Genomic DNA, 14216 nt, shown 5'->3' on the forward strand with positions numbered 1-14216 from the left:
GAATTCTTCCAGGGAATGCTGACCAACTAGCTCCAAACACCTGCCTATATATGCACCCAACTCCACCTCTCCAACACCTTGGAAGTTGACACAGAAAGAGGCAGAAAGTGAGACAGAAGTTAAGGTTAGATATTCCCTGTGAAGCTGAGATGTACTATGTAATTATCTAGATAATTTGAGTGAAAGTTCATTTTTTTTTTTTGGACCACCTGGCTAACTGCCTCATTCCTCCACTTCATCTGGGATGATGACATAAAGGCAATGCCTTAGGGGGCAAGGGGTTCTAGCAATAGGCAGAAAAGGCCCAAGAATAAAAAAAAGGGAGGATCCAAAAAGAATGGGGATAAGTGCCATTGTTTCTGTGTACCAGTCAGAGATTGCCTCCTGCCCAATCAGTTCCCATTTCCCCCCTTTCTGCTCAGTTTTATGTTGGGAACCTAAACTGTGAGCTCACACCACAAGCAGAGGACTACTGGTGCCTGTTACCTCAACATCTGGCTATAGGCTGGGCCTGGGAGACACATGGCACAGGAAAAATAAGCAGGGAAATGTCAGAACCAACTGACCTCATCCAGCATGGCAGACAGGAAGAGGCTGGGCAGTCAGTGAGCATCAGGGTGTGTATACAAGTGAGCTCAGGGACATTCCCAAGGAAGGCAGTCTTTATTAGTCTTTTCACCTTCCCACCCACTTCAATGAATCTTTTTTGTTTTTTTTTGTCATTCCATGACAAGTATGGACTTAGGGCTCTGGCCTGAACTCCTCCTATTTCTCCTTCTGAGGGAGTCACTTTGGATTAAATCATAAAATTTTAGAACTGGACCAGATTCTAGAGATCACATAATACTGCTCTGAGGCTGTAGATGAGAGGAAATGACTTGACCATGGTCACAAAAGAAAGTGACTAGTAGAAAGCAGATCCAGACAGAGAAAAGAAAGAGAAGAGAAGGGTATGTGTATGGAGAGGGACAGAGACAGAGAGGTGCCAGGCACCAGCTGGGACCTCTGCATGACAACAGACAATGACACAGGGGCAGAGATGAGGCATCTTCAAAAGCAGCTCCTGGAACTGGAGTTCACTTCACCAACAATCAGGGACATTTATATAGCATTTTGAAGTTTTCCAAGTGCTTGAAACACATTAGCTTACTTCATCCTCACGACAACTCCATGAGGTGAATGCAGATATTATCAACATTTTATGGATGAGGAAATTCACCCTGATCACTCAGCTAGTGTCAGGGGTAGAATCTGAACACAGGTCTTTCAGACACCCAAGTCCAGCATGCTGTCTCCTATACCACACTGCCTGTAGCAGTAGGCGAAGAAAAACTGAATGAGAAATGGGGGGGGGGAGGGGAAAGCAGACACGGACAGGGATATAGGGAGGCTGGTTTCAAAGGACAGACAAAAGTTGTCACCCTTTTTTCCCCACTTTCAGTTCTCCTCTGGCCCAGTTAACATTCTAGGCCAATCCTTCCCTTCTTTTCCCATTTCTCCAGAACTTGAAGGGTGGTGGCGGTGGCGTTAGAGGCAGCAGCAGCTTATCAGCCCAAATAGAGGCTTTTCTGTCCTTTATTCAGTTCAAATAAATTAAAGGTCAAGGGTGGGAAGGGTACTCAGGGTACATAGCAGGAAAATCCCCTAGGTCAGGATTCTGTCCACATCAGGCAGTATAGCCCTCAGTACCTCTGGAGCCGCCTCAAGCTGGCAGACGGGGTTGCGCTCCAGGCTGAGAAGCGACAGCTTTGGACAGGAGGCCAGAGTCTGAAGGGCTGAAGCATGCTGAAGGCCTGAAGCGGAAAAGTCAAGGAAAATGGAAGCATCATTCCCAACACCTCACAGAGGTGGCTGGACACTTGTATATGATCTGTATCAGCTGAGCGATACAGACTTCAGAGACAAAGGGAGGGATGTGAGAGGTTCCTGGAGTCCCTTATTTGCCTCTGTTGGGGTAACAGGGCTTAATGTAACTACTTTCACATGAAAAAGAACACATTCTGATATGACCTGGCCAAATCATCAATGACAATGATGTATACATAAAGTAAAACCAGTACTAACATCTGTATAATTAATCCTCCAGGCCACCCTTTTAACCTCTGCTTTGTTCTTCAGGAAGATTTCCTAGGAAATCATGGAACACTCTGTTTTACCCACTGTGGATCCCTTCTATGTGCCAACCCCTTCTCTACTTTCTGGACTAATTACCACGGGGTTAGGATACGGTTGTCACACAGGGAGAGCTCTCGTAGTCTGGGTAGATTAACAATGCCCTCCACAGACTCTATGGCATTTCCATCAGCCTGCAAGACCTACAAAGAGAGTAAGCGGATGTAAGCTAGCACAACTTCATTGTGGCATTCATGAAGGCCACAGATGGACAGCTCCTGTTGACCAGAAAGCAAGAAAGGTTTCAGCTGGGGGCCATCAGGGATGGAGGGGCACTGGGGTCAGCAGCAAGGGAGGATCCAAAGGGTCAGAGGAGATTCCTCGGAAGCAAAGGAGAAAAAGGCAAAGAAGTGAGTGTTAAAACTCTTACCTCAAGGCAGCGCAGCATAGCCAGGGCAGGAGGCAAACTTCTGAGCAGATTGTGGGAGAGGTTAAGATGAGTGACCAACAGCAGCTGTTCCAGGTGGCAGAGCACAGTCAAATCCTAAAGAGAGAAGTGAGGCTAGAGGACAGACAGGAAGTAATGTCCACGAAGACCTTAGTGGAGAGTCCTCCAAAGAGGGAGAGCCCCGATTTGGGGGTCATTCCTTCAGAATTTTGAGTTCCTACTAGATACATACTCCCATGCCAAAGACTGATGGTGATAAGAAGCCAAGTATAGGGAGGCTGCCAGAAGGCCATGTGCACACACATTTCAACAATACAAGGCAGTGTAAACTCACTGCCCAGAGAGTGATACAGGTCATGGGTGCTAGAGGAATTCAGAGGCAGGAGGGTGTGGGCTGGATTAGCTGGAGAAGGTAGGATTTAGACAGGTGGAGAGGAAGATATTCTAAGTAGGGGGAACATCAAAGACAGTAGCTGTAACAGGCCCAGCATGTCTGAGGAACACTGAGAAGACCGGTATGGCTGGAGCAAAGGGTTCATGTTGGAAACAGCTGTAGATAAAGTTGGAAAGGTAGGCTGGGGAAAGTCTTGGATGCCAAGAAAAGCAGCATGAACTTTATCTTAGAAATAATGAGGAACCTTTGAGAGAGACAGCATAGTCACTAACTGGGTATTTCAAAATGGATGTCCCAGAGACGTTTCAAACTCACGACATCCAAAAAACTCATTATCTTCCCTCCCATCCCCCAAAACTGCCACTTCTCTCCCAAACTTGTCTATTTCTGTCAAAAGCATCAACATTCTTCTAGTCTCTTAGGTTCATAACCTTGGTGTTATCCTTAATTGTGCACCCTCCCTCACCCCATGTATCCAATCAGTTGCAAGACACGCCAATTCTACCTCTACATTTCTTGAATTCCATCCCTTCTCTCTACTCACACATTGTACCACCCTACATTATCTATGTTGTATTCAATTTGTACTTTGCTAGATTTTTCCCAACTACATTTAATCTTTTTTAGGCACACACAGCAGTTTTGTTGCTTTTTGGATGTGAATAGGACACCTCTAATGTGGAGGACCCTAAGAGAGCAGTTATCATAGTCTAAGCAAGGAGGGTCTGAACAATGGTTGGGGTCATAGAAATAGAGGGGAAGTTCAGGCCCTCATTACCTTCCACCTAGCTTCCTACAATGATTGGCTAACTGGCTTCCCTGCCTCAGTGCTTCTGTATACCTAAAGAAGATACATACATACATACATATATATAAAATATACCTGTGCACCTAAAGAACATGCCTGGGGTCTATACCTAAAGACTCTAATGGGTCTCGACCCCATATGGGAGTTTAAGAAGTGTTGACAGGGTTGAGAGTGGAAAAAGGTTCAGAAGTCCTGTTTCTAGCCCCTCCTCCACAGAGATGCCAAAGAGATTTTCCTAAAGGGCAGATCTGACCATAACACTTTCAAACTCCAGTGGCTCTTACCACCTCTAAGGTAAAACATTACCTCCTCTATTTACCTTTCAGGGCTTTTACAACCAAGAAAGATTTTTTCTCAACCTCCTATACTCTGCCAGCAGCCAGCCTGACCTCGTCTCTGTTTCTCGCTCACTCAGGATTCTCCTTCCGTTAGATCTGTGCCTTGGTGTCAGTTGCTCCTCATGCCCAAAATGTGCTCCTTTCTCCTCCCTGCCATCTCTTCCTTCAAGATGCAGATCAAGCACTACCTTCTGCCTTCCCATGAGGACTTTCCTCCTCTCAAAGTACTTCAATGGAACTACTTTGTACTCATTCTCTTTATATTTATTCTATCTCTGCCTGTATATTAATTTCTGTTATCTCCTCACTAGAATGGAAGCTCCTTAAAAAAGGGATTGTTTTATTCATTGTACTCGTACCCCCAGGGTCTAGTACATCTCCTGGCACACATTTAATAAATACTTGTTAAGCAGTCCCTGTGAAATCACAGGTTTGAAAAACCACAAAAACAATTTCTGAGAAGAGTGATGTGATTAAAACGGTATTTTGGGGAGATTAATCCAGCAATGATGTGGAGTAGTGGGATCAAACTCAAACACACAGGATTAACATCATCTATATTGTATTCAATTTATATATGTTTTGTTAGATTTTTCCCAACTACAGCAGTTTTGCTGCTTTTTAGCTGTGAACAAGACACCTCTGACATGGAGGAGCCTAAGAAAGCAGTTAAGAGATTGTCATAGTCCAGGCAAGGAAGGCCTAAATGAGGACTGTAGTCATGGAAATAGAGGGGAAGGGATAGATATAAGATAATTCAGAGGAAGACTTGTAATAATGATTGGATGATTGAGAGGAGTTCGTGCATGTGTGTGTGTTGTGTGTGTGTGTGCAGAAACAGGGAAATGACTTAGGTGGAAAGATGATAAATTCAGTTTTAGATAAATCAAAATGTCTAATCAGTAGTTAGAGATCAATCATCATCAAACAAGCATTAAGTACTTACTTTATGCCAGGAATCATGCTATGCTTTGGAGATATAAAGAAAAAAATAAAAGCAATCCCTGTCCTTAGGGAACTTAATTAAATGCTAATCAGAAAACACCATTTATGTAAGAAAGTTCAGAGATAAAAAAAGATGATTTGAGAGTCAACAGAGATTAGAAGAAAAACAAAAAGCTTTGTACAAAAATATTTAAAGCAGTACTTTTTGTTGTTGCAAAGAACTAGAAACAAAGCAGGTGCCCATCAAATGGAATACAGTTCAAAAAGACTGTATTATACAAATAATGGAATATTATTACGTTATAAGAAATAACAAAATGGAAGAATTCAGAGAAACTTGAGAAGACTTATATGAACTTATGAAGAGTGAAATGTGGAGAACCAGGAAAACAATTTTCACAATGATAACTTAAAGGAAAACTATTCTGAAACACTTCACAACTTTGATAATTCAGTGACTAAACATGCTTCAGATACTCAAGCACGAAGCATGTCTTTTTGGGCAAAGAAGTGCAGGACTAGAGGCCCAAAATGAGACATATATTTTCATACATGATTAATATGCTGATTTGTTTAAGTGTTCTAATGTGTTTACAAGTGAGAGTGATTTGGTGGGTAGTCAAAGAAATGCAAGAAAAAAAGAAAGAAGCAAGGAGAATTCTATAAAGCATTTAAAAATATACACAAAAGGTCAAAAGGGAACATAAACGGGATCATTTTGTTAGTCTCTTGTTAATACATACTTTGTTTTTGCTTTTTTGGAGGGGCAGTTGGGGTTAAGTGACTTGCCCAAGGTCACGTGGCTAGTAAGTGTTAAGTGTCTGAGGCCGGATTTGAACTCAGGTCCTCTTGACTCCAGGGCCGGTGCTCTATTCACTGTGCCACCTAGCCACCCCTAATACATACTTTTTAAAAGCAAAGTGACAGATTCATGGTTTCATATACAGACCTTAGTGCCAGGTGCTAAATAGATGATTTGTTAACTTTACATTTTGTTCTTCGTATATAGACATGTTTGTGTTTGTTAATGATTGTTAAATTCACTCATAATAAAAAAGAAAGAAAGAAAAGCTCTGAGATTATGGATGAGTTTTCTGAGTATCAATGAGGACTGAGTCAGTAGGAGCAAGGTCAGGGGCTAGGCCAAAGGAGATTCATGAGCAAGGGGCGAGACTGCTGGGGATGGAGCAGCTGTACCTTGTAAGACAGATCCAGTACTCGCACTTCTGCATACTCCATCTTGAGGATGTGGTTCTCCATCAAGAACTTGCTTCGGAGATCATCCAAGTAGGAAGCTCGCATTGGGTCCGCTACCTTGCCGGAGGAGTGGAGGGATGGGGTCAACTGACCACCCCCATTCCCCACCCTTCCTTGTGCTGCCTCAGGGCCCTACACGAGCCCTAACCCTTAAGTCCCAGGCTTTTTTCTCTTGTACTCTTCTACTTACCTTGAGAGTCTGAAAATATTTGAGAGTGTCCTTCTCATACACCAGCGGATCCAGTGCCCGCATCAGCAGGATGATAGTCAACAGACACCCTGAGAGTGAGGATGGTGGTGGTGGGGGAGGGAGCAGGGCAGAACTACCCCTAGTTCCTCCTCCGTCTAACTCTTCCCACTGCCCAAGATCCATCGATCAGGAAAGGCAAGGTGTCCAGGACAGGGAGCTCCCTGAAGGGGCAGGCTCTTGGGGGCAGAGAGGGACCTCACATTTGTTGTCTGGTTCCAGGTCCTGCAGCTCCTTACAGGACTCCAGCTCTGACTGTAACACAGTTGACTTCTCCACTGACAGCTCCGTTCTGACAGGTAGGCAGAGCAGTGGAGGGATGAGGACCACATATCAGCTTTTCCTCACCCTCCTGTACTCCAGGGCCTCAAGTATTCTAAGGAATGCCTGCCCCCAAGTTTTTAGTCTTTGCTTCAGCTCTCCACCCCCCAAACACACGAATCCCCCCAGACATGACCCTTTTGAATCCCTTCTATCACCTGAATAGTTGCTCATCTGTGGCAGAGTCTCGGCACCAACTTTCTTTTCGATCTGGGGAACAAATTAGGGCAAGAGAAAGGAGTCTGTAAAAAGGGACTGGAAAATGAAAGAATTTGGTGGGGGTAGGGTATATGGGGTTACACATTTATTAAAAACCTATTACATGCAAGGTATTTTCCTAGAAGCTGAATATACAAAGATGAAACAGAAGACAGTATAGTCCCTATTCTCAAGGAGCTTACAATCTAACAGGAATAGAGCAAGGAGTTAAGACTTATACACAAACGAGGTAGATTGTAATAGGGGCAAATGAAAGTCAAATAAAGTATTCTAAGAAAATATGCAGAGGGAAAGATTATTTTCAGGTAGAATAACCCTAAAAGTTTTGGAGAAGTGGTGGTAAACTGGCTGCAGAGAAGGGGAAGTGGGACTAGGAAAGATCTACATCACCTTTGTAAAGCACACACTCCTTCTGGATATCACCCCACATCAGGAAGAATGAATGTTGAGAGGACTGGTCATCAAGGGAGTCTGATGGCAGGTCACATAGCTAGAATGACCTAGGTCAAGGAAATGCTATAGAATTCATTAAATTTTCAGCCCCAAGTCAAACTCTCACTTCCCAACCTATAAAGGAAGAGAGGGGTGTGTATGTATGTGTGTGTCTGTGTGTGTGTGTATGTCTTGTCTATGTGTATATTCCAGGTGGGTGGTGAGGGAAAGGGGATACCCAGACACAGTTGGGCCGCTTTCTGCCATCTGGTGTCCTCCACTCCACAGGTAGGGGAGAGTCATCCACCAAGAGCATCACGGTCTCTATGCCAGGGCCCACCTGTGAGAGAAAACACAAGGTAGGCCACACATAAGCCCCATCTCCACCCCCACTCCCCAGTTTACTCTTTTCTTTCCCCTCTCCTCTTATGTATATACCAAGGACTCACAATTATGGGTCGAGAGAAACAGACTGTCAAACAAGCCTCATTCCGGCTGATGTGGAGGCAGCGAATGGCATCCTCAGGGTCAGCTGTGGGCAGGGGCCAAATAGCCATAGAGTGAAAAAGAGGCACTCAGTTCCAACTTACTTCCCTTGATGCTCAAATAGTTCATAAACTTCTCTGCAACCTCCCCACAACCCTCAACTCAAACCAAAAGGCAGGCCCCAATCCCTCACCTCGACCCAGGAGCCATCTGTGGTAGAACCAGGCACTCTGGTCATTGGGATCTGTGAAGAAGGCATTCTGTACCAGCTCCAGCTCTCCAGGGGACATAAGAAAAGGAAGCTGCAGTTAAGACCCAAGGGGCGCACTAAATCCATCTAACGGTTCCACTGCGCCTCCTCTCCCCAACTCCCCGCCAAGAATGAGGCCCCTCATCTAGCTCATTGGCCTTTGGGACTGGGGGCAATGACCTCTCTCTCCCTTAAACTGGTTTTAGAGTCTGCACTACATCATGCAACACTTAGATCATATGTTGTTCTGTTTCACTGATTTGTTTTGTCTCTTAAGTTAAATGGTAAACTCAAGGGTTTTTCTGTTTTTGTGTACTATCAACCCTCTAGGCCAAGCACATTGCTAACCTTATAATAGGTATTTCAATAACTACTGATTCACCTTATCTCAGAATTCCACTCTTCCTTGTCCCAATTTTACAATTCCCAGAGCCCCAGACTCTAATTTTCTATCTATACTTCCCTGATAACTGTAACCTCTCTTAATTTCTGAACTAGAGGATGAATCAGAGGTAATATCTTGGGACCTACCATTCTTTACTCCTCCCTTCCTTCCATTTGATTCTTGCATCCCTCCATACCCTCTGCTCACCACGTAGTAGAATATCTTCTGGAAGGCGTCCTGGTGGCTGAGAATCTGGCAGTGGCTGCAGCTTGGGCAGGAGGCAAGATCTGTAGTGCCAGGAGGAGTAGTTGGAGAAATTTCGAGTAATGAGGCTGTCAGTAAAAGCTAGCTCCTCTTCTGGTGGCACAGGTGCCTTTTGGGCCACAAACCGTCGGTAATCCCAGCAATGAACTGTGGACGGCAATGTATCTCAGATCCAGGGGCTGGTAGGGGGCACCCCTACCCTTAGCTCCCAGAATTAGCATTTGTTACTTGGTCCTATATGAATAAATCACACACAGAAATCTACTCACTTGTCACTCTACCAACCAGCTCAGGAGTCTCATCCCAACTCTCTTATTTAGATGAGAGTGGGCTGGGGCCTAAGAAATCAGGTAATTTGTGGGGAACGTACAGTTACGTTCATCAGCTTCCAGAAACTTGGCGCACAGCTCCAGCTCACGGGTCCAGTTGGGTTCAGGAAGGCGGCCAAGCAGCCAGCAGCGATGATGCCAGGTTCCATAGGACTTGGGGTTCACCCGTAAGCAGCTCTCCAAAAATCCTAGTTCAGCTGCCACTAGGGTCGCAAACTCCTCTGGGGACCTATGCCAAAAAGGTGATAATTAGTGAATCCCAAGTCTCCCCCTAAATCTCTCATTGTAAACCCTGTTCTCCTCTGTGCTACTGCTCAATGTCAACATTGCCACCCCTTTTTTTGGGGGGTGGAGGGGTGGGGAAGGCTGGTTCTCCCTATCTTACACCAAGGCTGGAAGTATACTGCAGTTCTGTCTGCAGGGAAGCTTTGGCCTGCTCCACTCTGGGGTGCTCATCCCTCATTGGGCAGCCTGAGCACCGTACTGGTGCCAGATTGAGCGTGAATATCCAAACTCAAGGGGACTGAGGCCCCAGTCCGGCCTCCCCAGCAGCGAGAATGACAGGCCCCACGGCCCCCACCACCCTAGTCCACCATTCACCCGTCCTGGGTCAGGGGGTCTTCCCCCAAAATAAGGAACGCACTTCTGAGTCTCCAGCTGCATCAGCACCTCCCGCCGGCAATTCCAAAGAGTGGCAAAGTCAGGGTTCGCCCCCAGGATTTGGCTGGTCAGCTCCAAGACCGATTCGTCCAGGTGGCCCTCCTGTCGCTGCAACCAAGGGGACAGACACCTCGTTCGCTGGTCCTGTCTCGGCCATTCTACGTCTCCCCACGACCCACCCCCAATCGACACCCTCTGATGCGCCCCCCACCCCAGGGGAGCTGGGGGAGTCACCTTTACCTTCTGGAAGATGGCCTCGGTGGCCTCTCGGTACAGCTTCAGCTTCTGCTCACGCTCCACCCGCTTGGCCTCCGCTTGCTCCTCGGTGGTCTTCACCTTCAGGCGGCCGTGCTGGGGGTAAATGAAAGGGGGTGATGGCGCGGCTATGATTTTGAAGCCTCCAGGATCCCCCGTGCCATCCATGGTCGCCTTCTAAATGCCCGGAGCTGGGCGGAGATGGGGAGGGTCTGGACCTTGAGGCTTCAGGCGTCCCCTCCGCGCTTCAGCAGTTCAGTAGAAGCCCGAAGGGTTTGAAAGGTCAGGGGTCGGAGAGGAGAGCTAGCTTAAAGGTCGGGGGTCAGGGGAAAGGTCGAGGAGGAGCAGTCCATGGGAGGGGGGGGGAGAATGGGTGTGTATGGGGGCGGGTAAGGTCTCTCACCATGATGCTGAGGGTCAGGATTCTGGGTGGGGCACAGAGACAGGTGACCGAGGAAGACCTGAGTGCAAAAGGTGACAATCACCTGGGAGTGCCGCCCCATGGTCCAGGCACGCTCCGGGACGGATCCGCCCCACCCCCTTCCCAGGCCTTCCTCCCGGAAGTGGCTCCGGCCTGGAGGCAGGGACTCAGCTGAGAGCCAAGGAAAAGGGTTGGCCGGGTCAGACCTCTACCCAGTGCCTGGGAAGGTGGGGAGAGGGCGAGGTGTGCCGCCGCCCCTATTTCCCACCCGAGCCCGGCCTATCCCCGCTCCCCTGCCAGGGCTGGGTCACATGGACTAGCCCAGCAACTCGCGTGCTCTGCCGGCCTATACCACCGCCGGCCCCAGGGGAGGGAGGCCCGGAGTCCGCGGGGGGCTGGTGCATGGGCGAGACCAACTTACCCACCTGCGGGGCGTGCAGAGGGAGGCGCAGGAAACGCCCGGCGGCAGGGAGCTGCGACCCCGGCAGTGGTAGCAGCGGAACGTGCCAGGGAGGTGCGCGCCTGCGAGACAGGGAGGAGCGGCCGGCTAGGACGGCGCCCCTCCCCTTCCAAGCGAGTGAGGATCGCTCTTAAAGGGGTAGGGCCGGATGGCCGGTCGTCTGGCCGAAGACTGCACTTTCCGTAGAGAGCATCTAAGTTTACTTCCACCCCACTGTGCAGAGGAAGCAAAGGAGACCCAGAGACTTTGGGATGGTCACACAGCTGATGGGAGATGGAGCTGGAACCAGAATCTAGGTCTCCTTACTCCCAGTAATAAACTTTTTGCTATGCTGTGGCAGCCTTCTCTGATACATCAAGCTGCCTCAAATTCTTAGAAATAGGTTGTGTGTAGATAATAAATAGATAAACCAATGTTTGGAAGTTGGAAGGTGCAAACTAAAAATTGTATGAGGGGCAGCTAGGTGCCACCAGCCCTGGAGTCTGGGGGACCTTAGTTCAAATCCAGCCTCAGACACTTGCACTTACTAGTTGTATGACATTGGGTAAGTCACTTAACCCCAATTGCCTTGCCTTAACCCCTCCAAAAACAAACACAAAATTCTGAGAGATCATTTTTAAGACATTGTAAGAAGGGAATATTAATATTGCTGTTAATAACACTTATAAAGCAGTTTACAATTTATGAAATGCTTTCATATAGAGGATTTCACTTGACCTTTTCAGCAACTGTATGAGGTACCTAGGGCCAGTATCATTATCCCCATTTTAAAGACAAAGAAACAGACCCAGAGAGATGACACAGCTAAGGCAAGAACCCAAGTTTTCTGACTCAAACACAGTCTCCTTGCTGTTCTATCAAAAAGATATTTTATCTCTTGGCTTTTTCTGTGTCCATCCAGACATTTTCTGTGTCCATCTCCTATACCTGAAACGCTCTCACTTCTCATATCCACCTACTGGCTTCCTTTAAGTCCCAACTAAAATCTTCCATGGGAAACCTTTCTCAACCCCTCTTAATTCTAGTGCCTTCCCTCTGTTATTTCCTATTTTTCCTGTATAGCTTGTTGTCTCTCTTGTTAGATTGTAAGCTCCTAGGGGGCAGGGACTGTCTTTTGCCTCTTTTTGTATCTCCAATGCTTAACAATTCCTGGCACATAGTAGGCACTTAATAAATGTTTATTGACTGATGGATTTCCACTGTATCCCATTAGCCTCTAAATTTGTGTATATACATTCCTTTGTTGTGAGTGACTATGGTTCACCAAGTTTATGTTGTATGATTGTGGGTGGGTGTATATTCACATAGTCTTTATGTTTATTACCAATGGTTATCTATTTTCACAGCTTCAGAGTATAAGCTCCTTAAGATCCTAAGCTGTGGCTGCCTTATACTCATAGATTCCTCTCATAAATTCATTTTAGTCAAAGATTTTTGTTCAGAATACCTTTCAAATACCATGAAATATCCAACATATTTACCAAATGTATATGTATATTTATATATGCATATATATTATATGTGTATGTATAAAATATATACCAAAAATGTGTCACACAAAACCCTAGTGCCACAAATCAACCTATTCCTTTTTTTTCTGAATAGTATTTTTTTTTCAATTACATGTAAAGATAAGTTTTCAACATTCGCTGGGTTTTTTTGAGGGGGGAAGGCAAGGCAATTTGGGTTAAGTGACTTGCCCAAGGTCACAACTGGTAAATGTCAAGTGTCTGAGGCTGGATTTGAACTCAGGTCCTCCTGACCAGGGCCAGTGCTCTATTTACTGCGCCACCTAGCTGCCCACAACGTTCATTTTTGTAAGATTGTGAGCTCCAAATTTTTCTCCCTTCTTTCCTCCTTCTCCAAAACAGCAAGCAATCTGATATTGGTTATACATGTATAAACATGTTAAACATGTCCACATTAGTCATTCAACCTATTCCTTTGAATCCAACCACAAGATTCAGTAACTTTGTTCTAGGTACCTTGAGCCACGATAATAATCAGACACATTTTGCTTTATGGCTTACAAAGCACTTTATGCACATGGTGTCATTTGCTCTCCACAGCACCCTGAAACATAGTTATTGCAAGTCCTATGTTACCTGCTTAGCAGATAGGGAAACTGAGGCTCAGGGAAGTTAGTTGTCTTGCCCAGAGTCATATAATAAATAAGTAGTAAAGCAGGTCCTCTAACTTGAAATCCAGTTCCTTTGCTGCTGTGCTCCCTATACTCCAGCCATCTTCTGGACAGTTTGTCAACTACCTTGATAGCCCTGTAAAATCACCAGCGTCCTGGTGAGTGACTGCCTCTCCCAGGCAATAATTTCAGGAAAACCCCAACAACTATTCTTTGTTCCACTTTTTTTTTTGGAGGGGAAAGGTAGGGCAATTGGGGTAAAGTGACTTGTCCAAAGTCACATGGCTAGTTTTTGTGTGTGTGTGTTAAGTGTCTGAGGCCGTATTAGAACTCAGGTCCTCCTGACTCCAGGGCTGGTGCTCTATTCACTGCAACAACTAGCCACCCCTCCTCTAAGTCTTTACAATTGCTCTGCACTGTACTTTTCCTTTCTTCCCCAAACCCTATTTCCAGTTCTAGGACCATGGAACATGAATCAGATCAACTGCTATTATCTCTGAATGGGGTGTCAATCTGCTCACCTCTGGGTCTTGCCATCCCTGTAACTTTCTGAATCACAGTGCCTTATCTTGGCCACCACTCCCCTATGTGTGTTGATTTCCCCCTCAGAATGCAAACATCCAAAGGCAGAAACTGTTTGCTTTTGTATTTGTATCCTCAATACTTGGCATAGTGCTTGGTACATGATAAGGACTTAATTAATACTTTTTTTCATTTATCCACTACACCACTCCTATCTGAAGATACTGTTTCGTGCCCTCAATGGAAAGAGATAAAATAAGCAAATACATATTCTCACAGTTGCCCACAACTACGATTCCACAGAAGTACACACTTGGAGGGAAGTCAGAAGAAAAAAGAATGTCAGATATATGAATAGGACTGATTTTTTTGGAATGATCAGCATTACTTCAGATGGAAAGGGTTAGTCAGGGAAGGCTCCAGAGATAATGTGAGGGTTAGAGAGAGAGTCGAGTTTGTTTTATGGTATGGAAAGAATCAGTAGGAAGGGAATTCAAACCATGTTATGATTTGAAAGTGGGCG

The 14216-nt window shown here is 46.0% G+C and overlaps 1 protein-coding gene across 6 annotated transcripts; it reads right to left on the bottom strand.

The window, feature by feature from the left end:
• Positions 1 to 1557: 1557 nt before the first annotated feature.
• Positions 1558 to 11249, bottom strand: RABGGTA (Rab geranylgeranyltransferase subunit alpha). Of its 6 annotated transcripts, none has more exons than XM_069097947.1 (17): positions 10997 to 11240; positions 10554 to 10575; positions 10136 to 10246; positions 9879 to 10003; positions 9277 to 9464; positions 8850 to 9053; positions 8201 to 8284; positions 7971 to 8053; positions 7760 to 7861; positions 7480 to 7579; positions 7029 to 7080; positions 6753 to 6841; positions 6493 to 6581; positions 6243 to 6359; positions 2543 to 2656; positions 2228 to 2315; positions 1558 to 1793 (listed from the first exon to the last, which is right to left on the bottom strand). In XM_069097947.1, the coding sequence occupies exons 2-17, from the start codon at positions 10554 to 10556 to the stop codon at positions 1645 to 1647; spliced, it is 1698 nt and encodes a 565-aa protein (XP_068954048.1). In that variant the 5' UTR covers positions 10557 to 10575; positions 10997 to 11240; the 3' UTR covers positions 1558 to 1644. The 6 variants fall into 6 exon arrangements, with proteins under 6 accessions (XP_068954048.1, XP_068954046.1, XP_068954045.1 ...); XM_069097945.1 differs by having other exon boundaries at positions 10993 to 11240; XM_069097944.1 differs by having other exon boundaries at positions 10554 to 10611; positions 10997 to 11238.
• Between the last annotated feature and the right edge of the window lie 2967 nt (positions 11250 to 14216).

The sequence above is a fragment of the Petaurus breviceps genome, unplaced genomic scaffold (assembly GCF_028583685.1).
Source record: "Petaurus breviceps papuanus isolate PSGF00001 unplaced genomic scaffold, PetGlider_PUasm1.0 37, whole genome shotgun sequence".
Classification (NCBI taxonomy): Eukaryota; Metazoa; Chordata; class Mammalia; order Diprotodontia; family Petauridae; genus Petaurus; species Petaurus breviceps.

Coding starts and splice junctions, on each gene's coding strand:
- RABGGTA (XM_069097942.1), bottom strand. CDS start 10,318: ATGGATGGCACGGGGGATCCTGGAGGCTTCAAAATCATAGCCGCGCCA. Junction 10,004..10,135: donor CCGAGGCCATCTTCCAGAAG/GTAAAGGTGACT, acceptor CCTTGGTTGCAG/CGACAGGAGGGCCACCTGGA. Junction 6,360..6,492: donor AATATTTTCAGACTCTCAAG/GTAAGTAGAAGA, acceptor TCCTCCGGCAAG/GTAGCGGACCCAATGCGAGC.